This window comes from Lissotriton vulgaris, chromosome 12 (genome assembly GCF_964263255.1).
Source record: "Lissotriton vulgaris chromosome 12, aLisVul1.2, whole genome shotgun sequence".
Lineage (NCBI taxonomy): Eukaryota > Metazoa > Chordata > Amphibia > Caudata > Salamandridae > Lissotriton > Lissotriton vulgaris.
This window is the reverse complement of record NC_141700.1, coordinates 172,164,397-172,187,549: the sequence shown is the minus strand read 5'-3', so window position 1 is coordinate 172,187,549 and position 23,153 is coordinate 172,164,397. Positions and strand designations below refer to the sequence as shown.

Genomic DNA, 23,153 nt, shown 5'->3' with positions numbered 1-23,153 from the left:
ATCTGCCTTAAATGGTGGGTAGGGGGCGGAGCGTGGGAGGGGTAGCTGGGAGGTGGTATCGGGGAAGGTAGGCGGGCCAGGGGAGTGCAGACCAAATGGAATGGAGGAATGGGAGTGGAACATGAAACGAGGCAGAGGTCACAGAAGATCCAGAAACCATAAACAAATAGCGAAAATGCAATTCAAAGCAGCAGTACCAAGCAGCACCTTGTGTTCAGCAAAAATAACACGATTTAAATTGCAATAGCTTACAGCTGCGCAAATCAGAGGGCGAGACTCGGCGCTAGTTATGGTAGAAAGCGCCTGCAATTACAAGCAGAACAATACCACACAGCAGTTCCCAACAGCGCTGGAAGGAGGTTCACACTCTGGTCTGGAAGCAGGAAGCGTGTAGGAGCGGCCGCAATGGACAGGGTCCAGACGGTCACAGCGTTGGGAGGGGGGAGGTCAGCTAGGTATTCGTGTGTGGGAGGGGTAGCTGGGAGGCGGTATCGGGGAAGGTAGGCGGGCCAGGGGAGTGCACACCAAATGGAATGGAGGAATGGGAGTGGAACGTGAAACGGGGCAGAGGGCACAGAAGATCCAGAAACCATAAACAAATAGCGAAAATGCAATTCAAAGCAGCAATACCAAGCAGCACCTTGTGTTCAGCAAAAATAACACGATTTAAATTGCAATAGCTTACAGCTGCGCAAATCAGAGGGCGAGACTCGGCGCTAGTAATGGTAGAAAGCGCCAGCAATTACAAGCAGAACAATACCACACAGCAGTTCCCAACAGCGCTGGTAGGAGGTTCACACTCGGGGTCTGGAAGCAGGAAGCGTGTAGGATCGGCCGCAATGGACAGGGTCCAGACGGAAACCCACTTCAACTCTAAATGGCCCCAACGATTCGTTGCCAGATGGGCAGAGCATAGATGCTTTGCATCCTTTTCTACCTACTCGCGAGGCACAGTGATCTTAGTTAAAAAGAACACACCATATATACATATGGGATCAATCCAAGTCCCTATGGGTCACTTCAGCATTATATGGGGCAAAATAGATTCTCACTCCTTTACACTAAGGCACAGTTACGGCCCAACATTGTCGATACAATGTTCTTTGCCGACTTATGGGGGAAGATGATGGACATAGGTTCCACCCATGTATTTGAAAGGGGGTGGTGTTAACACGACGCTTGACCCAGCACTAGACAGATCACACACACACAGCTGCATCATTATACTCACGCCCAAAGGCAAGTACGTGATATTATTATAGAGAACTGCCTATTAGACACTTGGTGATATTTACAACCAGAACGGAAGGAAGGCACATACTATACCACAGTGCATGCAGCGGTCCAGGTTGGACAACTGGGTAGTATCTATGGGGCTAAGTACATGGCAAACATAGGTGGAACATCTTGCACACACTTACTCTGACCACTCTCCAGGGGTAATGAGACTCCCTCCACCGGTGGAATGTGTCCCGCATGTGACTTGGGGCCTAAACCCTACTATGTTATTGGACACGGCATTCTAAACGGAAACAGATCAGGAAATCCATGACTATTTCCAACGCAACATAGGTAGGGTTGAGCGAACGTACACAGGGTGGGAGGCGTTTAAAGCCACCATATGAGGGATATTCATTGCCAAAGGGAGTGGGGTATTGAAGGACCTATGTTCAAAGCTTGCTCGTTTGGAGATAGAGATCAAGCAAATGGAGCAAGAAATTGGCCACTCACCATCTGCAACGGGACAAGTAGCACTTAGAGACAAAATAATCGAATACCGAGACAAAGCAGACAGTTTATTTAGCTGTAAATATTTTAAGGCCCGTAGGTATAGAGAAGGGAAAAGACCAGGTAAGGCACTGGCCGAGCAGAACCGTACACCCCCTTCTCGAACTATGTATTGGAAGTTTAGTCACCAGGAGGTGAGACACCTAGAGACATGCCAGAGATCCTAGATGCATTCCAAACTTTTTACTCCTCATTCTATACAACGAGACAATATTCGCTCGCACTACAGCACTACTTGGAGCAAGTCTCCCTCGGCTGGCTGGACAAAGCACAGAGGGAATTCCTCTCCGCCGAGATAGAGGAAGACTAAATTCGGGCCATCATTATGCAACTTAGATCAGGCAGAGCCGCTGGGACGGATGGCCTACCAGCCGACTTTTACAAAAAGCATATGTGGAAAACCTAGCTCCCTTCCTTAAAAAAGTATACAGAGTGGCTATGGAGGAAGGAATTCTCCCTCCCACAATGCGTGAAGCATCCATTATTTCCATAGTTAAACCTGGGAAGCCGGACAATAAATGTGAATCCTACAGACTGCTTTCCTTGATAAACTGATGCGAAAATATTAGCCAAAATACTCTCCAATGCCATATGGTCTGGGCCTCCAATAGATTGAGCCTCCTCATGGGGGCATTAGTACTACCAGATCAAGCCGGCTTTGTGCCAGGTCAGGCTACCTCCCATAATCTCCAAACCTCATTTACAGTTATGCAAGTCATCGATCCAGAACATTCAGCAGCTGCAGTGTTCCTAGACTCATCCAAGGCGTTTGATTCTTTAGAATGGGACTATCTCTTTGGAATACTCCAGAGGATGGGAGCACCGCATGGCTTTGTCTTGGAGACAGCTGCTATACCACCAACCACAAGCCGGGGAAAAAGTTAATGGAGTTTGCTCAGAGCTCTTCCCCATAAAGAGAGGTACACAGGCAGGGGTGTCTGCTCTCCCTGCTGTTATTTGCATTAGCCATCGAACCACTGGTGGCTAAGCTCCAGTAACACCATCAGAAATGGGCCCTTCGATACCCCAACAGACAGGTTTTGATTTCATTACATGCAGATGACATTACGCTCTATGTACGGGAGCCCCAGATTAGTTTTAATCCCATACTGAAGGAATTAGTTGCCTTTGGTGAATTGTCGAGGTCAAAATCAACTGGAAGAGATCCCAGATCTTTCCACTCACCGCCGCGGCTCAGCCCTATCCTGGACTACCCCATCGCATGGTGCCCTGACGGAGGTAAATGTCTAGGGATAACTATCACTAGGGACAGAGCGGAACTGCTGAGGGCTAACTATGGAAAAACGCTAGAAAACTTAACAGAATCAGTTACTAGATGGCTCGTGCTATCTTTATCCATTGCAGGGAGGATATTCCTGATGAAATGGTCATCCTTTCTAAATTACTGTACTTATTTATCAATATACCCTTCCCTCCTGGCCAAACCTCCTTTAAGACCTTGAAAACCCAAATGATACAGCTCGCCTGGGGAGCAAACAACCTCGACTGAAATGGAAAATCCTGACCCTGCCCTTCGCACAAGGAAGGTTCGAAGCTCTTGATTTCGAACTCTATTACATCAGTGCACAAGCACACTATGCAACATATTGGTTCACACCTTCCCCATGTATGCTACTCCTAGCGGTAGAACAATGCTACATGGAACCAAAACCATTGTCGGGATTCATAGTTACACGCATGCGAGCAAGAGATACCACCCTACCAAGGTGGCATGCACTGTAGCAGCTTGACAAAAAACTGCTACAAGACTGGATATGGATTAGTTACTTACCTGTAATCCTAGTTCTCTTCCAGGGGTATACTAATCAAAGTCATAAGCACTGAATTATCTCCGCCCATAAGCGGGGACCAGGAACATATATATTAATACATATATATGTGTAAAATAAATAACAAGAGTACATAGTACTAACAGAATTACACACATATACATGTATAAACGAATATGCAGCCCTAACCATAACCAATAGGCTAATAAAGCCATAATTACATGCCTACGGTAGAATGAAAACAATCTATAAAATCCAATGCAAGAAAAGGACATGAGCCTTAAATGCATTCCACAGAAGATAACCTTTTATTTCCATCAAAGAACAGGTAATAAAAGGCAATTAGCCTAAGTAGGCTGCATAAATAAATAACATCCCTACACAGAAAAGGAGACGGTCACCTCGCCCTTAAGGCATCAGAGAATCTGAACACTTTGCCTTTAAGAACCCCAGGAGAACCCTGCTCCCATCATGCCCCACAGGTGACAGTTAGGTCAGTTATTTGTACGGTACAGGAAACCTTGCAGGAACCTGCATACAGAATGCAATGATAACATATCAAAACACAATGCTACTGGTCGCCAGGGGAGGCGGGAGAGTGCTTATGACTTTGTTGAGTATACCCTTGGAAGAGAACTAGGATTACAGGTAAGTAACTAATACTTCTCTTCCAGGGGATACTCATCAATAATCATAAGCACTGAATAGAGTAGCAAGCTCATACCCACTTCCAAACGAGCGAGCAGAAATAAAGATTAAAGCACTTTGACACATATATCTTAGCTGGTATTAGCAAACCAGTTTCTTAGTGATGCCTGCCCAACCTAAGCATCTGCCTCCGTATCTGAATCAAGACAGTAATGGAGAGTAAAAGTATGGACTGAACGCCATGTAGCTGCCTAACAAATTTCTGCCATAGTAACATTCCTAAGGAGAGCTGTGGTAGAAGCTTTCCCCCTCGTAGAATGAGCCTTTGGCGTTCCTGACAAAGACCTGTTAGCTAATTGATAAGCTAGGGGGCAACCTATGCCGGCCGAGCTGACTTGACCTGAGCTCCGCTGAGGCGTACAGGAGATCCCCTGGCTGGCGGCCGGGCTTTGCTCCGCCGAGCTGCGAGGACAGTAACCGACTTCCTGACTGGCCGGGCTTGGCTCCGCCGATCAGGACTTCAACCCCCAGCAGCCTTGGACCTGGGACCCCGCCCCCCGTCATCAGCCAGCGCTAGGAGGCGCATAAATCAACGAGTGCGCCCGAGGACCCTGTGGCTCATCTTGGGGGCAACCTACGCCGGCCGAGCTGACTTGACCTGAGCTCCGCTGAGGCTTACCGGAGATCCCCTGTCTGTGGGTGGCGGCCGGGCTTTGCTCCGCCGTGCTGCGAGGAGGACAGTAACCGACTTCCTGACTGGCCGGGCTTGGCTCCGCCGATCAGGACTTCAACCCCCAGCAGCCTTGGACCTGTGACCCCCCCCCTCCACCCCCCGTCATCAGCCAGCACTAGGAGGCGCACAAATCAACGAGTGCACCCTAGTCCCGCGAGGACACGCGCGGGAAGCGCCGGGCAAAGCCCGGGCAAAGGGCGGGCCCTCTGAGGCCCTACGAGACGGAAAGAGACTGGGCTGGGCCACCCCCCTTGGCTTTGTCATCATACCAACAAAGCTAACCACCTCCCACGCTTAAGTTTAACCGTTAGTGGCCAGCCATAGCTCTGATGGAGGCCAAAAGCAGGGCTACGGCCAAAAAGACCCCTACGCATACACGATCTGCAACCAGGAAATTAACACTGGCGCCTACCCCACTACCTACCCTAACCGCAATTGACAGATTGTTGCAGCAAACAATTGGGGTTGTTGTGAATGCAATTGAAAATACAGAGAGACTACTATCTTAACCACCTAGCATGTGCCTAATAACTCAATCGCCACAAGCAGTAAACTCACCTGCAAATACTACAAATGTAACAACATTATCACATGCCTCGATTTTATTACAATCTTATGCAGGTCTGCCAGGAAATGAGCAGAATCAGGTTGATGCACCGCAACCTTTAGAACCTACTGTGTTTGCGGCTAGGGAGAGTAGATTATCATTAACACCCAACCTGCTAACAAGTGAAATACCCCAACCCCCAACAGTGAATGATGTGCCTAACGATACAGGGGAGATGGATGGCTGTGACATCAATGACATTATCCCTATTGCCGATTCAACTAACACAGATCTGTTAAGTAGTGCGAGCGACCATGGGTCTAACCGGCCCAAATTGAAATCCGCTCACAGTAGGAAAAACTGTTGGTTGTTAATAAGCTGGGCAAGAGATATAGATGCAAAAGAAAGAAAGTAACCCAAATATCATTAGATCATGGAAGGGGGGGGGGGGGTGGGGGGGGAGAGAGGCACTGCAATACAGCGGAAATAAACGCTCAAAGGAAAAACTAACCCCAATTAATACAGAGGGACTGGCGCAACATTTAGAGAATATGATAAAATCCTACATTGCACCAGTGACTGAAATGTTAGAATCCCTAAGTAAAAAAGTGGAGAATTTGGAAAAACTGGGCATAGCCAACTTAGATATATTAGAACATCTGGGGACGCAAGTCAAGTCACCTATAATTAATGCACCAACTGGGAGACCGAGCAAAAATACGCCAAGCAGTGCAACTAGAGTCCCTAGTATTCCCACTACGGTAGCTACCTCGGTAGCAACCACAAGTGGAACGAAAAAGCTACCCACCAGCGACCTAAATATAACAACGGGCCAGAAAGTTGATGTGGGACAAAGGGAGACAGGTGGCCCCATTTACAACAACAAGAATCTGCCAGCACCTAGGCGCCACACTAATAATATCATCCCTGCTACGATTAACCTCCCACCGGAATGTAGACCATATGTAGCTATCCTTGCTAATGTCCCTAAACTGAAGCCTACCCAATTTGAAAATCAGGAAACCCTGAAAAACAAAACCCTGTACTGGCTCGTGAAAAACTGTGGATTCCCAACACGAGGGGCAAATCAGATTATTTCCACGCAGAGAGTAGGATGGGTGGGACCAAGTAAAAAGGAGATCAATGGGGACTGTATAGTTATAAACTACAGGACTACTGAATGGGCAAGAAATTCGATTCTGAATGCACCTATACCATCTAATCACGAATATAACACCACGTTGTTCCCCCTTGACTATTTCTATAGGAACCAGTTAGGAAGACAAGTCACAACGCAGACTTTTCAGCACCCTAGGGCCGTACACCTTAACTATCCCAATGTACTTTCTATACCATCACCATTGTATAATGTATATGACAATTTTACAATCCCGATCTGCAACAGATTTCAGGTGTTTAACTCACTGGAGGAGAACGACTGACTGAAGGTATCATCTATGGTTCCACATTCTGAAACTACAGTATCTGGTGGAATAGCCACAATTGAACAGGGACTAGGGGGTCAAATAGGGGTAGAAGATGTAACTGTGTCAAATACGACTAATATTGAACAATGTAAAAATAACGATCTAATTATGCCAAATGTAACCACCCTTACAGATATAAACCTGAATGTGAGTTTAGAAACACCGCCATTGATTGACCATCCTGATGTTGTACAAGGCAACCCTGTTGACTTTTTAAAGGTCACTACTTGGAATATAGCGGGAATTGCTGCTAAATTACTACCCCGTTCTGGGATAATTTTATCATACAGGGTTACGACATAATATGTCTGTAAGAGACGTGGCATAGAGCACAAATACAAGTCGAAGGATACACCTCTTATAGTGTGAATACAGTAGCATCTCAGGCAGGCAGAGCAAAGGGCGGCTTATTAACTTTGGTATCCACTAACTTAACGGAATTCAGTACTGGTGGATATGTGGAGGTGGGTCAGCACGCATCAGTTTTGCGCCTGGTACATAGCAAATGTAGGGATTTAGTTCTTGTGAACTTTTATAATAACATTGTTGGGCCTAACCGGGGTATGAATGTATTGGACGTAGAGTGGGCAATAGAATAAACTCTTAAGTTATCAAGTAAACACCCTGTAATACTCTGGGCAGGAGATTTCAGTATTAAAGCATGTAGTCACGCCCAGAAGGGGATCTGTGGACATCGAGAGGAGTACCCTGGTGGTGATAGCACTATCTTTAATCATTTCCCCCACAATAATTACGGAAGTGTACTGAACAATCTGGTAGCTAAATTAGATCTGGAATTACTAGAATGTACAAAGAATAAAAGTAACGAGAAGTGCCCAACCTTTAGAGGGAGAGATGCCCACTCAAACATCGATCATATCTTGGTGTCCAATGGTCCTGTCTATTCTAATGTCTGGGTAATAGAACAGCCAGTGAGTGATCACAATAGCATATCAATGGAATTAATGGGTTGGGGCCCAAAAACAAATGTGTATGGTAGACCCATCCAAGGGATTATGGCTGTGAGACCGAATGGCATGAGGATCAAGTGGATCAAAATAGACCCCAACAAATTAATGGTGGATATAATCCACAAATGCAGTAGAGAGGTAGGCTATTGTTTAGCACCTAATGTGATCCCGTCCACTTTACTTTCTAATTTCTTGCACATAACTAATACTATTGAGAATTCCCTGGTAGCAAGAAATAGAAAGCCGAAGAGAAATAAAGCTGTGTGGTTTGACAAGCACTGTGCCCAGTCACTAAAAAAGCTAAAAATAGCGCTCGATGTTAAGCCGAAAGATAAAGATAAAATTAGAGAAGAGCGACTTAACTAGAAGACTGCCTTAGCAGCCAGAAAAAAAGAGTTGCAAAATGACGCATGGCTGAAATTGGATATGGCTGCAGAAACAAAAGACCACACATTATTCTGGGAAATTGTAAATAGTCCCTTTTTAAAGAATGATAATATCCCTGAAATTAGTTCGCATGTCAGTTGCCACGCATGGATTGACCATTTTACTGGGATTTTTAACTCTGATTTTAATCCAGATGGGTCCATTTTAAGTGATGATACAGTACCGTGTCCTAAATGGCAGAAAATGCAGTTATCCTTGACCTTAAATGAAGTTAAGGAGGCAATCAAAAATAGTAAGGGTGGCAAAGCCCCTGGGCCTGACTTGGTACCCATGGACTTTTATAAACACAAAATGACTCTATGGGCACCAATATTGACACGTTATTTTAACGCGGCTGTAGAAGATAGGCTACCAATAACGTGGGGACAGTCAATCATTGTGCCGCTCTATAAAAAAGGCTCCAGGTCTGAAGCACGAAATTATTGTCCCATCTCACTCCTGGACTCGACAGTTAAAATCCTTAGTCGAGTCCTATTAGTGAGATGACATCTTATCCCCAGTGCAGTATGGGTTCCGTAAGGGAATGGGAACAATGGAGCAGTGCGTGAACCTGGAACTAATAGTCAGCAAGTACACTAAAGCTAAAGACTGTAATCTATTCTTGTGCTTTGCTGACTTGAGTTCAGCGTTCGATCTGGTGGAACACGCACTGCTCTGGCCCATCTTGCTGGCAATGGGTGCCCCTACTGAAATCATCCATCTCCTTGCCAGGCTGTATGACAACCTGTCCAGCAAAGTCAGATTTGGAACAGATGGAGAGTGCACCCCCTTTTTTAAAATTAAGAGAGGTATCCGACAAGGATGTGTACTTGCCCCACTCCGGTTTTCCCTTTTTATAAATCAAGTAGACCAAATTTTAAGACAAACTAATGCAGATGCACCTATCATTAATGGTAACCCAATTCCAATCCTCTTATATGCGGATGACGCGGTCCTTCTTTCCAGGACCCAAAATGGATTGCAACAACTGATTAATAGGTTCTACATATTTATTGAAAGTAGGAAGTTGAAAATTAATAAAGGAAAGACCTTCACAATGACATATGGCAGGAAACCAAGAAAATGCAGGTCCTTTTTAGGTCTCGGCTATAACGCGCTTCCTCTACGTCTAACATTTTTGACGTCGAACCAGAATGGTCATGCCTCGAGCGCGAAGCATGACTCGACGTCGACTCATGACGCGACGGCAACCTTGATCTTCTCCTCTTCTCCGGTCTCGACGCCGATCTACTCCTAGCACTTGAAGCCGATCTACTTCTCATCCTCAGCGCCGGCTTCACTGCAATCGACACTACATGCCTCGACGGCGATCTAGACCTCGGTTTCGACGCCGACTTGCGTCTTAAAGGTGATGTCTTAGACGCTGGTTTACTTCTATCCACTGGCCTCGATGTCGACAAACCTGATGGCGATCTAGACTTCGAAGTCGACCTCACTTTTTCACTCGCCGTCGACGGTGCCTCATTACGCCTTTTCTTACTCCTACTATCAGGAGAAGCAGAACTTCGACGTTTTGTAGGAGAGGAGGGCCTTCCAGATGAGATTTCACTTCTAACACCCTTCCATTATGTTTCTCCCTCTCCATAAGCCCTAGAAGACGAATCTTCTCTCTTTCCTTCAGAGTCATTCTGGAAAGTTTAAGGCAGTGGTAACATTTCTCTATGTCATGTGTGGAAGGCAAACAAACCACGCAAACAGAATGAGGATCTGTTTTGGACATCTTCCCACAGGAAGGACATTTGTAGAATAAAGGTGGCATACCTGACTAAAAATTCTCTATGAATTAGTCAGAAAAGAAATACCACCAGCAGTCACAACTGTTGAAAAAAGTAGGAAAAAAACAAATTCTGACTGGAAAACAATCAAATTCAGTAGAGCTCAAGTTACAGGTTCCTCACAGATCAAGATGGAAAAAAGAACTGACCTAACTGTCACCTGTGGGACATGATGGGAGCAGGGTTCTCCTGGAGTCCTGAAAGGCAAAGTGTTCAGATTCTCTGAGGCCTTAAAGGCGAGGCGACAGTCTCCTTTTCTGCATAGGGATGTTATTTATTTATGGAGCCTCCTTAGGCTAATTGCCTTTTATTATCTGTTCTTTGATGAAAATAAAAGGTTATCTTCTGTGGAATGCATTTAAGGTTCATGTCCTTTTCTTGCATTGGATTTTATAGATAATTTTCATTTACAGGAGGCATGCAATTACGGCTTTATTAGCATATGGGTTATGGTTAGGGCTGCATATTATTAATTTATACATGTATATGTGTATAATTCTTTTAGTACTATGTACTCTTTTTATTTTTTTACACGTATATATGCATTAGTCTATATGTTCCGGGTTCCCGCTTATGGGCGGAGATAATTCAGTGCTTATGACTATTGATGAGTATCCCCTGGAAGAGAAAGTAATGATTTACTCACCCCTGTTTCCAGTAGCTCAACACTACGACCTAGAGGTGACACAGGAACTAAGATGCCGACAACTACTAGATAAAGAGCGCATTACGAAATGGGGAGACCTCTATATAAATTAGGTTTTCTGCAGTCTTTCTCAAATGCAGACCCTACAGCGATGGGTCTGTTAATGTATCTTAGACTGAGACAGAGTGAGGGCAGCCACCCCAGTTTCCGAACCACCTACACTGATCCCACTCCATAGTCTACTACAGAGCACAAACCCGTCAAGTGTGGTATCCCTTATATATCATAGCATGCAAACAACAACACAGGGAGATGGGATGACATCCGGGTTACAGTGGGAGGAGGAATTGGGTGAACCCATTAGCAAAAAAAACTGTGGAACTACTGCGGTCAACAGACTTGATGCGTGTCAGCGAGCAGTCGACTGCGCATCATTAATTTGAAATATCTTCATAAATTGTATTACACGCCCGTTAACATTTTCAAATCCAAGCTGCGCGACAAGGATGCCTGTGATAGATGCTGGCAGGAAAGGGCAGGCTTCCTACATGTCGCGTGGGAATGTGTGCCAGTCAAATGCTACTGGAACCAGGTATTTAAAGCACCAGGACAGATTACTCTAAACCCATTGACAGTCACCCTAAGCCGCGCTCCTAGGGTACAAAGAAGAAATAGCCTCCGCATACAAACTGTGTGTAGCATTGGGATTATTACTGGCCAAGCGCAGGGTGGCGTGCAGATGGGGCAGGGGACGAGCACCGGAATTCAAAGAACGGATACAAGATCTCCTCTTTTCGCAGGAACAAACACTGACCTAGGCAGAACTACTCCCTATAAACTCTAGGCCAAGAGACATCTGGGATCCGCTGCACACTTATCTGATAACTAATCCAGGTGGGATAGACAGACAAGGAGATACACTTAGCAGGCAGGAACGAAGAAACCCCCACTATCAAAGAGAGTATAGGCCTATTAGGAAACTAACCTACAAACATGCTACACTTCAAGTTGCAGGAAACTAGAGCCCAGGAAAAAGACACAAGATAAGAGCCACTCAGAAATGCGCTATTAAACCACCTGACATCTGAGCTATGGTACTGAGATTTATAAATGTACATGTCATAAATGCATGTGTTATGCGATTCGCTTCTATATGTCGTAAAGATATTGATGAGGAGCTCATCCTGTTGTATTTATGTATTGTTTTGAAAATGACAAAAAAGAGAAAAGCTTTGAGGGCCAAAAAAATTGCTTCAGTTCTAGGAGGTTTATTTAGTATTTCCTTTCTTTTTGGGACCGCAGACCTTGTATGGATAAATCGGCCATGTGGGCCCCCCATCCTGTAATTGACGCTTCTGTGATGATGGTCTGTGATGGGATTGATTTTTAAAAATGTACCCCCTCAGTAGATTATCAAGTTGGTCCCCATGAAAGGGACTGGGGTGAATTGGGTGTTAGCAGTGCTTAATTTGTAAAATATTAAGTGCCAGGACTCTGACCAGGAGGTCACTACAGCTTGCACCACCCATCGCCCTTGACCTTGCTGCCAAAACAAATACTAACCATCTCTCTCGCAGGTAAATGCAACCGTTCAGAGTATTCAAGGTCCACACATCTCTAAATCAGATGAGCAGCGCCACCATGTGGTGGACTGTTTTAAGTATGGTGTTGATAATTAGGTGCAGGTGCCCAGCACCGGAAACCAATTAAGTGCATGTGCTGAGCACCGGCTCAAATTAAGCACTGAGTTTGAAGAATCAGATCTTCCAAAAGGCCTGTTCTCTGAGACAACTGATCCTCAAGACATGACTGTATAGGTCTCATATACAAGTGAGCATTGGGTACAATGTTGACGCAAGTAACCATTGAACTTGGTAGCAATGCTACCATGCGAACTGTTGGTCTGGCGATGAATATGAAAATATTTCACTTGGATGGAGGACACACTCTGGTCCGAAGGATACATGCTTTCTTTTAGACTAGAGTGTTCAGAATAGCTCCTAGAAATTTTAGCCACTGAACTGTATTGGCAACACACAGCATTGCATTGGCAGAAGAAATGTTGTGGCATCGAGTCTTCCTTTGCTTTGTGAAAAGACTCAGCACTGATGAGCCAGAAGTCAGACCTCACACACACAAATGCACCAACTCACCTGTAAAAACTGCCTTTTCTTTATCTTTTGCCCTACCAATATTTCAACATTTAAGTACCCCTTTCACATGCTTTCACACAGAATCACATTTACTATTGGCACACCAACAATTGCTCTACGCAGTCTGCAGCGGGGCCAAGTATTGAATGAACATGTATTCTGAAATCATTTATGACCCAATGACTGACACTGTGAGAAAGTTGCTCCGCCTTTAGCCTGAACGTGACAGCTCTCATGCATGGCCTCTTATAAACACTTACTGACAACCTGAACTCCCACAGATCTATAGAGGCTGCTCTTTTCACAGTATGCATTATAGAGGAGTGATGTGCTGGGTGAAAAATACATAAACACAGCATTGTGAAAACAAATTGTAATACTCCTAGGAAATCTAAGAGTAAGTGAAACGTGAAATGTAAATGGACCAACAACGCTGTTCCCAGGCTGAGAGACTGGAGTTTGTTTTTGCTGCCTGCAACTGCCATCTGGTGGTGGGGCAAATGTTTGTGGGGTTTTGACAGGACAATCTCAGGCGGGCTACACCAGCACCCCCCCACCATAAGCAATGCCACTTGACATGGATAGCAATGACAAAATATTAGTAAACACACAGTGCAGGTAACACTACTCGCCTAACACACTTGTAATACATCTGAATACCTAAAAAGTCACAATCCACAAAATGATTATTCTTTCTATTAAAAAAACAAAACTGGTTTTGTCACTGCTCGTTCCCACATTGCATTGCATTTACTTAAGTACTGTCCAATAGTATTAGGAAACCCCGTACTTGGTACTAAAGGGGTGTGGATTAAAAGTAATGTCCTTGAATAGAAGTACCAAAGTGCAGACAGCAAGTGGGAACATTTTATTTGGTCACTAACTGCCTAATAGAGACTGCTCAGTGTGAGAAGCATGTCAATTCCAAAAAACACTTACGTTTCTTCCTGTGGTCCACCAAGCTGGTAGCCTGCTTTGCAGAGCATTTAGCAAACCAGTTATCCCCAAGTAAAACTGTAATTTCGTTGGTATGGACAAGTCTTCCAGGCATGAAGGCAAGTGGACCAAATGGTACCTGTCAAATGCATACATTTTATATTACACTAGGTTGCCAATAATGAGGCATCGCATCACGCAGGGTTACAAGGGAAAAAAACTTTTGTTAGCCAAAAATGCATTGCTCTACTACATCATGTTTAGGGACAGGCAATATAGAGAACCCTTTAGTTATCAGTCAGATCTCTTAAGATAGATACATAGAGGGTATTTTGGTTGCAGTGATTTTTTGCTCGGGTTCAGCACACTTCAACCATTACTTGAAATTATCATTTACATTTTTTAATCACCCACCACATGAGTATTTTCTCCTTTCTAATATGCTGTTGGACAATACATTTATTAGTATGTATTAGGATGCCTAACTTGTGCTGCAGAGCAACACATGGACAATGGAGTATCCATGGGGCTTACCCCTTCGCATTCCATCACGCTACACCCCTCCGCCTGCTACCCTTCTCCTATGTCACTACTCCAGACTCTTACCCTAATTTTAGTTTAGACATCTACCCAATGCCTACCCCTACCACTGATTTGCTAAAGTCCAGAGATCTGGAACAAGTTTGGCATACTGACTGGGCAGTTACTGACTTAGAAGTCTGTCCCTCACATGCTGACCTCGGCTTGGGGACAGGAGCGAGCAGGCCTCCGACTGCGCTCCCACTCCATCTCATGTTTGCATATGGAGGCATAAATAGATTTATCACGGCCCTGTACGCAGCTCTACTGGGACAGGGGCAGAAGTCGTTTACCTAGTCCAGGGACCGCTAGGCAGCAGACCTCCACCTCCCCTTGAAGGTCAAACAATGTAGCAATGCTTTGTTTCAGACTGAGGATGTTTCGCAGAACTCACGTTTTCGTTTTACTCAATTTAATTATTTTCACCAAACATCTCTCGCATCCCACCGCTTATCACGCAGGTTCCCCAAGTCCTATTCAGGTTGCCCACGATGCGGGTTATGGATGCGGGTGTCTTTCACATGTTGTGGGACTGCCCGGGGAAACGTGAACTTGGGAAGACATAGCAGGGAGCATCACTGCTTGGCTTACGCTGTGGTCTCACCCTCTCCAGAGGCCTGCATGCTGGGTATTCGTCCTAGAGCCAAAGGGGACAAATATCTCCATAGATTTCTTGATTTGGCATTTGTATTGCGTAAGCGCCAGATTGCAATGGCATGGAAATCAACGGCTGCGTGGGACTCGTCAATCTGGCTCCACACCATGCTGCACTGGCCAAAGGTAGAGGTGCTCTCTGATGCCCAGCAAGTGCGGGGGCTGAGTGGGGGAAATCACAAAATGGAACATTTATTTCCAAACGTTGGAAGCGAAGGTAGTTACCAAGCAGCCATAGGCAGGGCAGGCTACTGATATCTACTTAAGGACAATATGTACAATCTGCAGGGATACCACCCAGGAGAGCATTGAGGGGAGTTCAATAACTGTTTTGATGTTGTTCAATGCTGTAATGTTACTCTTTTCTTCCGCCCAAGCTGGGTTTATCTACCCTCCGCTCGGCGCCCTTGTCAGCAGCAGGTCCTGGGCAGGACTTTGATTAACTGTGGAGGTGCATGCATGAGGCTTTTCGATACTGCTTGCATAAAAAAAAAAGATTATGTTGGGAAATTTAGGTCACACAAGGTGGGGGAACCCACACACATGGGCATTTAGAAGAGTTAAAAATGCAAATAAAATACCTAAAAAAACTGTTCATTAAACCTTTGAAGATGCTATTTCCAATGGGCCCATTGACGACAACTGAGTGACTGTGTCAGAAACATGAGAAGGCAGAAGAAAAGATTGGATATCACGAGGCACTACTTCCAAAAGCCAAATATTTGGAATCAGGTTATCTTGGATGAAAGTTAACAAATACCCCCTAGCAGAGAACATGTAAGAACTCTGCTACATTCTGTACAAGCAATGCTAGATTTTGTATAAGGAACTGAATCAAAGTAACACATGCACAGCAGCACATGCAGAAGCAAGTATACTGGAGGAGGTAAGCATCCTAAAGGAAGCTACAAACTAAACTTTTTAATGCGAAAAATGAACAAGTTACTTACCTTTGGTTACGCTTTTTATGGTGGATACTGTATAGAACTGAAGATTCCTCAACTTGTGAGCACCCCCAGTCACTAGACTAGTTCTGTAGATTTTTCTCAGTAATTCCTTTGCACACAGGTGGGTGAGGTTGTACTGTGCTGAAGTAACGTCGGACCAAGATACAATTACCACCTCCGCGCATCAATGTCAATTTCTTTCTGATAGCTGTACCATTTGACACTGAGTCCTTAGAGTCAGATTGTGCCAGCAGGGATGTGGAATTCCTCTAGCCCGACACCCAGGGCATATTGTTTGGGGTCAAGGACAAAAGGTTTTCATGTGTATTGTGTCCTTGGCACAAGTAGGCCCAACCCCCAACAGCACAAACACTTCGGCTGCCAGTTTACAGTATCACATTATGGATCAAGGAAGGACAATGTCTGCGGTTAAAGTAATATTTGTGTCCATGTGTTAATGCTGTTCAAATACCGTCCCAACATACTGCGATGAATGTTCAGAGACTATTGCGCCTACTTGAAGCCGACTCCTACTGTAAGGAGGAAGCCGTCATCTTTACAGTAAACAAAGAGAAGGCCTTCAATAGCCTTGAATGGTCATACCGGTTTCGGGTGTTGCAGAGATTTGGATTGGGGTCCGAATTTGTGGCATGGACCGGCCTTGGTTTATACAGAATATATGGCCAGATTCAGGACGGGAAAGCTCATATCGGACTGCTGTAGTGTGGAATGAGGAACTTGGCAGGGGAGCCCCTTGTCGCGCCTGACTGCTAGAGCTAGGAAAGGATGCGTTTACCGTGGTTTGGAGGTGGTAGGCCAAATGCACCACAGAGCACTGTACGCCAATAAATTATTATTATTATTTCTTAGCAACGCAGGAGAGGACTTTCAGGGGGCAGGGACCTGCTAGCACTGGAGAGGGTGAAGGACCGGGTTTTCTTAAGACCCAGCGGTGCCAGGGATAACACCTAAAACCTTCGTGGGTAACCTGTTCCGGCGTACAAATGACAGAGACACGGGACACTTCCTTCGAAGTCAAAGATTCGAGGTTTATTACTGCAGGGAACACAGAAGTCACAGGAAGTACAACACGTGTAGGTTCGAGGAGTCTGCTTCAACTTGCCTCTGTGGATCGCTCCTTATATACAGTTTTCATGCATAAGATAACATAGTACACAAAGGTTTACAACTCGGTTCCCATCGTAAAGACCATAAGGGGTTGCCTTCATGTATTCAGGGCCCGGAACATAAGTACAGAAACGTTTGGTAGTTCCCAACTGTAAAAGCCCATCTTCCCACCATTAGTACATTCCAATCAGCAGTAAACAAATCGAGGAAGGGACAGAAACAGGTGCAGAGGAAGGCAGAAACAGTGGGAAGATCGAAAAGGGTGAAAAAGGGGTGGTATCGGGAAACGCGAGTTGTAGGCATCAAAGGGGACGTGCCTAATGAATGCACAACTAAGACAATAGACCGGCACGGCAAGATGAGTCTGGAGCGGGGCCATCTGCCTTACAGTGCCATCCCCCTCATCATAAAGACACTCTCAAAAGGAAACGTGTCTTCCGCAAGAGTTTGGGAATCCCAGGGTCGCGAAGCGGACAGCATCCGTTCGCTGGCTACTTGAGGGCAAGAGACAAAATGGATGCCGTATCTAAGATGGAACCCGTGGGCTCGGATGAAGAAACCCACGAAACAAACGAACGGTTTAGGCTAGCACAGCGAAAACGCGTACACCCACTAAACTCGTCATTTGCGGTTCATAGATACCAGACTCGACCATATTCGTGCGAGTCAAAAACATCACTTACGATCGTCACGGAACCTCAGACGCTCCTTTTGCCCTCATGTAGGCAAGCACTAGTCGGAATCATAATCGATCTCGATATTCATCAGACCATCTAGATGTTGCTGTAACATAATTCTGTCCATCAGAGTTCCTTTGGTAACAGGCGGCTGTCTTATACACGTCGTAGCACAGAGGCCACATAAGGCAGGACCACACTGCACACAAAGGCAACACGTGAACAGGAATGCTACAACAGCCCCGATAATCATCAGAATTTTCCAACCCCAAGTCGACATTAGGCCCCAAAACCACCCAAGTAGCGTCCAATCCCCTATGTCCACGTGTATGGACTCAGAGATTTTATGCAACTTTGAGATGGCTTGATAGACAGTCGGAGCGTTGTCTGGAATGAAAATACAACAGCTCGAATGGATCACCTTACATACTCCACCTCGATCTGCTAAAACAACGTCTAAAACCATACGGTTTTGTAACGTCATAAGCCTATCCGCCTGAAGCTCTGCTGTGATATTACCAAGGGCACTGGCAGTGATATTAGCTGTCGATTCCACTACTCGAGTCAACTGTCTCAGGTTCCTACCATTGACCATAGGTCCCCAAAACGGAAAGAAACCCTTGAAAAAGTCTCCTGCCTCTTGACCGGCAGTGTCCTCTTCGCTAATCACGCCCCTCACAATTCTGGTCTTGTGGTAATCGGAGGCGACTGTAAAAGTCGGTGGCAACAAGTTTGCAATATAACATGTGCCCGCAAAGTCAAGGGGCAACCATGTATATGCGCGGTCATAACAGACAAAGTACGTACCCTTGGCAGTCAGGAAAACAGGGGAAGAGAGCATTGGTAAGACATACGTCTCGGAGCAAGCACTCTCTCCAAGGTGAGCTCTCGGGCTTCGGCCACGACCTTTTAGACAGAAATTACCAAGTTGGGGTACGATCCATATTGGAGACGAGCTTTTAAGCTGTCTTTCACCCACGAGCGCACTATACTCAGCCTCACTCAGATCCCTATAGGCTCGCACCTCTTCCTCTGGGATGAGCGACGGCTCATAGATATCTAAATCAGCAATCGCTAATGCCAAAGGCTTGTAGTACGGACCGGGACCAAAGTGTGGAAGACGTGGCTCTCGATTGGGGTAGGAATCTAGTGCGCTTCGAAACATTGTTTGAAATGCTCGAGCTGAACCCTGGGAACTATAAGGAAGGACCAAGTACGGAATTCCCTTATCGGTGGTATGTGGCATTAACCCACACACCCAACAATTGGTAGTGTTCACCACCAACTGATGCTGATGAAGGAGCTGAACGAAGGAATTGTTCATAAATTCCGCACGTCTGACCTGCTCGTGTTGGGGTAGGATGTGGAAGGAATGAGGAGAAACAGTGGATGTAGGTTTAGGTTCAGGAGAAGGGGTAGGTGAGGCAGAAGGCAAGAACAACTGTATCATGTAATACACCCCACCCACCAATAGCGAAGAAACAGTTAAGAACAGAAGGAACACCTGAAACATGAAGCATCTTGTACGAGCAATTTGCTGCAACTTGAATCTTTGGGCCTGAGCTTTTTCCAAATCCAACAGCTTAGAGAATGCCATCCTCTAAAACCGTCCGTAACGTTTTTGACGCACTTTGTTCTGTGTAGCAGTAGTCAATCCCCAGGAGTTCCCAGGAACCGACGGCCTCTGACCTAGTGTCAAGACCTACTAACCAGAAGGAAGTACCCGCGCGGCCCTACGGTCCACCCGGATGTAAGGTATCTTTTATTTACAAATATGTACAAAATTTCCTAGCTGTGGAAGCAAAAACACATATATGGAAAAAGACTCACAATATTACAAAACTAACAAGTATACGAGTGTGTTCAGACTGAATGGTGTCAATGGGGTAACGTGGATGTCAAGGGAGAAAGCAGAGCTTTTATTAGTCTTTGATATTGGATCGCAGAAAATATCGGCTTCTCCCAGGACGTGTCTGTTCGTCAAACAACTGATCCGACGATGAGGCAGAGTTCTGCTGATCAGTCAATTGTTCAGATCTCGAGTCTTCCGATGACAAATGTTCAACAATGTCGTCCTGCTGCACTGAGGGCTCCCCAACAGGCTGAGCGTCGCTAAAAGGGACGAAGGTCTGCACAGCTTCCGTTTCGGACGAGGTGATGCCCTTCCTCACCCACGAGTCTGCTGGTAAAGGTATAGGTACCTTTTTAGTATGGGTGGCGTGCACCCAGTTTTTGCGTCCTTCCAAACGAACAGCAGTCCTCGTGGCAAGGAGCACTTGATAGGGTCCAGTGAAACGGGGCTCAAGGTTGCGCTTCCGTCCAAAGTTTCGCGTCACCACCCAGTCTCCAGGCTGGAGCTGGTGACCTGGACCCTCTGTCTGCGTCGGCAGTGCTTCAAAGACCTGTTGGTGAATTAACCTCAGTTTAGCAGTCAGATCATACAGATAATCGATCAACATTGGATACTCAAGATCAGAATACACACTCGGTCTAGGGACCCCCCCAAACATTTGCAGGACGGCCGAAAACAATCTCGTAGGGGCTAAGCCCTACTCGGGAGTGTACAGTCGCCCTAGTTGACAGAAGAGCTAAGGGCAAAGCATCAGGCCCCGAGAGACTAGTCGTAGCCTGAATCTTCGCTAACTTCAATTTAAGGGTGCCATTATACCCTTCAACCAAACCTGCTGACTGGGGATGATTGGCGCTGTGGAATTTCTGTGTGATTCCAAGGCCCTTACACACACTCTTCATCACACTCCCCACAAACTCACTTCCGTTATCAGACCATACAATCCGTGGCATTCCATACCGAGGAAAGTATTCCTTCAGTAGGATTTTCGCAGTGGACAGAGCAGTGTTATCTTTGAGAGGGTAGGCTTCGATCCATCGGGAGAATGCGCAAACCACAACTAAAACGTACTTCAGGTTATTGCATCGCTCCATATGGATGAAGTCTAGCTGAATCACCTCAAAGGGACATGAAGGGGGAGCAAAATGGCCAGGAGGTGTAGGGGTTCCCTTACCAGGATTGTACATCATACATATCATACAATTCTTAACCAATCTCTCAGCACACTTAGCAATACCATCATTCTTCCATACAGGAGACAACAACTTGCAGATACCTTTCACACTAATATGTGCCAAGCCGTGTGCCATCGTCACAACAGCTAGTACATACGCATCCGGCAACATCCACCTCTTATTCTCCGACAAATCAATCCAACAACCATTCGCATCCAACTTTCCCGTACTCTCTTTCCACTTCGTCTTTTCAGACTCAGTGGCCTCGTTCTGAATCGCTTTCACACTCTCGATAGTGTCCTCACACATACCAGTCTCTGTAGGCCACCTGACCGAACTCGTCACATACATTCTAGGACTAAGATTCCGGGCAGTCTCCTTAGCAATCTCATCCGCAAACGCATTGCCACGACCAACCTCATCCGTCACCTTACGGTGTGCACTGCATTTAATGATCGCCACCTGCTTGGGCAATGTAAGTGCATCCAAAAGATCATTCACGAGCTGTCCGTGCTGAATCTTCGTACCATGCGATGTCATAAAACCTCTCTCTCTCCACAAACGTCCGAAGCTATGGGCCACGCCAAATGCGTATTGGCTGTCCGTAAACACATTCACCCGTTTCCCTTTCGACAACACGCACGCTCTAGTCAAAGCGATCAGCTCTGCCGCCTGAGCAGAATTCTGATTCAATCTCGCACTTTCCACAACAGTATTCAACGTCACCACAGCATACGCAGTCGTTACATCGCCATTCGGCAACTTAAAACACGACCCATCCACATACAGGGTCCCATCGGGATCTTCTAATGGAGTATTTTTCAGGTCTACACGACCTTTGGTTTCTTCCTCCGTTCGTAAGTAGCAGTCATGAGGTGCTACTTCGTCTGATTCCATACTGATTGGCAACAAAGTCGCCGGGTTCAGGACGTTGCAACGTTTTATTTGAATGTGACTTGCCAAAAGCGTCAACTCATACCCAGACAACCTTGCACTCGTCAGGTGTTGAGTTTTCGTACGATTCAAGAGAGTGTCAACTGCATGCGGAACCATCACCGTAAGCATATTATTCATAACCAATCCTGCAGATTGTCGGATGGACACCGCAGCTGCCGCTGTTGCTCTCAAACAACTCGGCAATGCTCTAGCTACTGGGTCCAAGGTCGAGGAAAAATATGCACATGGACGTTGCTTACCACCGAATTGTTGCGTCAAGACACTCAACGCACAACCTTCCCTCTCGTGAACGTATAGTGTAAACGGCTTACTGTAGTCAGGAGTACCTAACACAGGGGCCGAACACAACGCATCACGCAGTTCAGAAAAACTTTTCTGACATTCTTCCGTCCATGGTAAAGGAGTTGGAACATCCTTGCACGTAAGAGCCACCAATGGTTTCGCTAGCAATGAAAATTTTGGAATCCATTGCCTGCAGTATGACGTGATACCTAAAAAGGCACGCACATCTCTCTGAGTCGTTGGCACAGTCATTCGAGCAATCGCTGCAATTCTCTCTGGGGTCAACCTTCTTCCCTCCTTTGACAATAAGTGACCTAGATAGGTTACTTCTTGACAACAATATTGCAGTTTAGAAGGTGACACCTTGTGATGTAAGTCACAGAGATGCTGCAACAACGACACCGTAGCAAGTTGGCAAATGTCCTGAGTATCTGCAGCCACCAATAAGTCATCGACATATTGGATCAAAGCCGCACCGGCCGGCAACACAAACGCATCAAGTTGGCCCTTCAAGGCTTGACTGTATATCGATGGACTCTCACAGTAGCCCTGAAGAGCGCGTTTAAACCTGAAGCTGCGGCCACCAAGAGAGAAACCGAAAAGGTCCCTACTTTCCGCAGCAATCGGAATGCTAAAGAAAGCATTCTTCAGATCGATCACTGAGAACCAGGATGCAGAGGCTGGAATCAGAGTCAGTAGAGCCGTAATGTCAGGCACCACAGGGAACTGAGGAATCACAATTTTATTCACCTCCCGTAAATCGATAACAAAACGATAAACAGGAGGCTTCGATGGATCAGTGCGCTTCAAAATGGGCAATACAGGGCTATTGCACACGTTTCCCCGAGTCTCCTCGATAACATCTTTCTCAATCAAATCGTAGATGATTGCTAACAACGCTCGTTCACCATCGAGGGAGATACGATACTGGGGAATACGTGGCAATCGCACATTAGATTTCAAGTGAACAACATAAGGGGAGAT

General features: G+C 45.9%; 1 protein-coding gene across 1 annotated transcript in view; it reads right to left on the bottom strand.

Annotated features, from left to right (window-relative positions):
• The window catches only part of URI1 (URI1 prefoldin like chaperone), a 466,682-nt gene that overhangs the window by 232,060 nt on the left and 211,469 nt on the right, over positions 1-23,153 (bottom strand). The window contains exon 4 of the mRNA XM_086947708.1: positions 13,925-14,060. Coding sequence (XP_086803834.1) covers positions 13,925-14,060 — 136 coding nt within the window. The remainder of the gene's footprint in view (positions 1-13,924; positions 14,061-23,153) is intronic.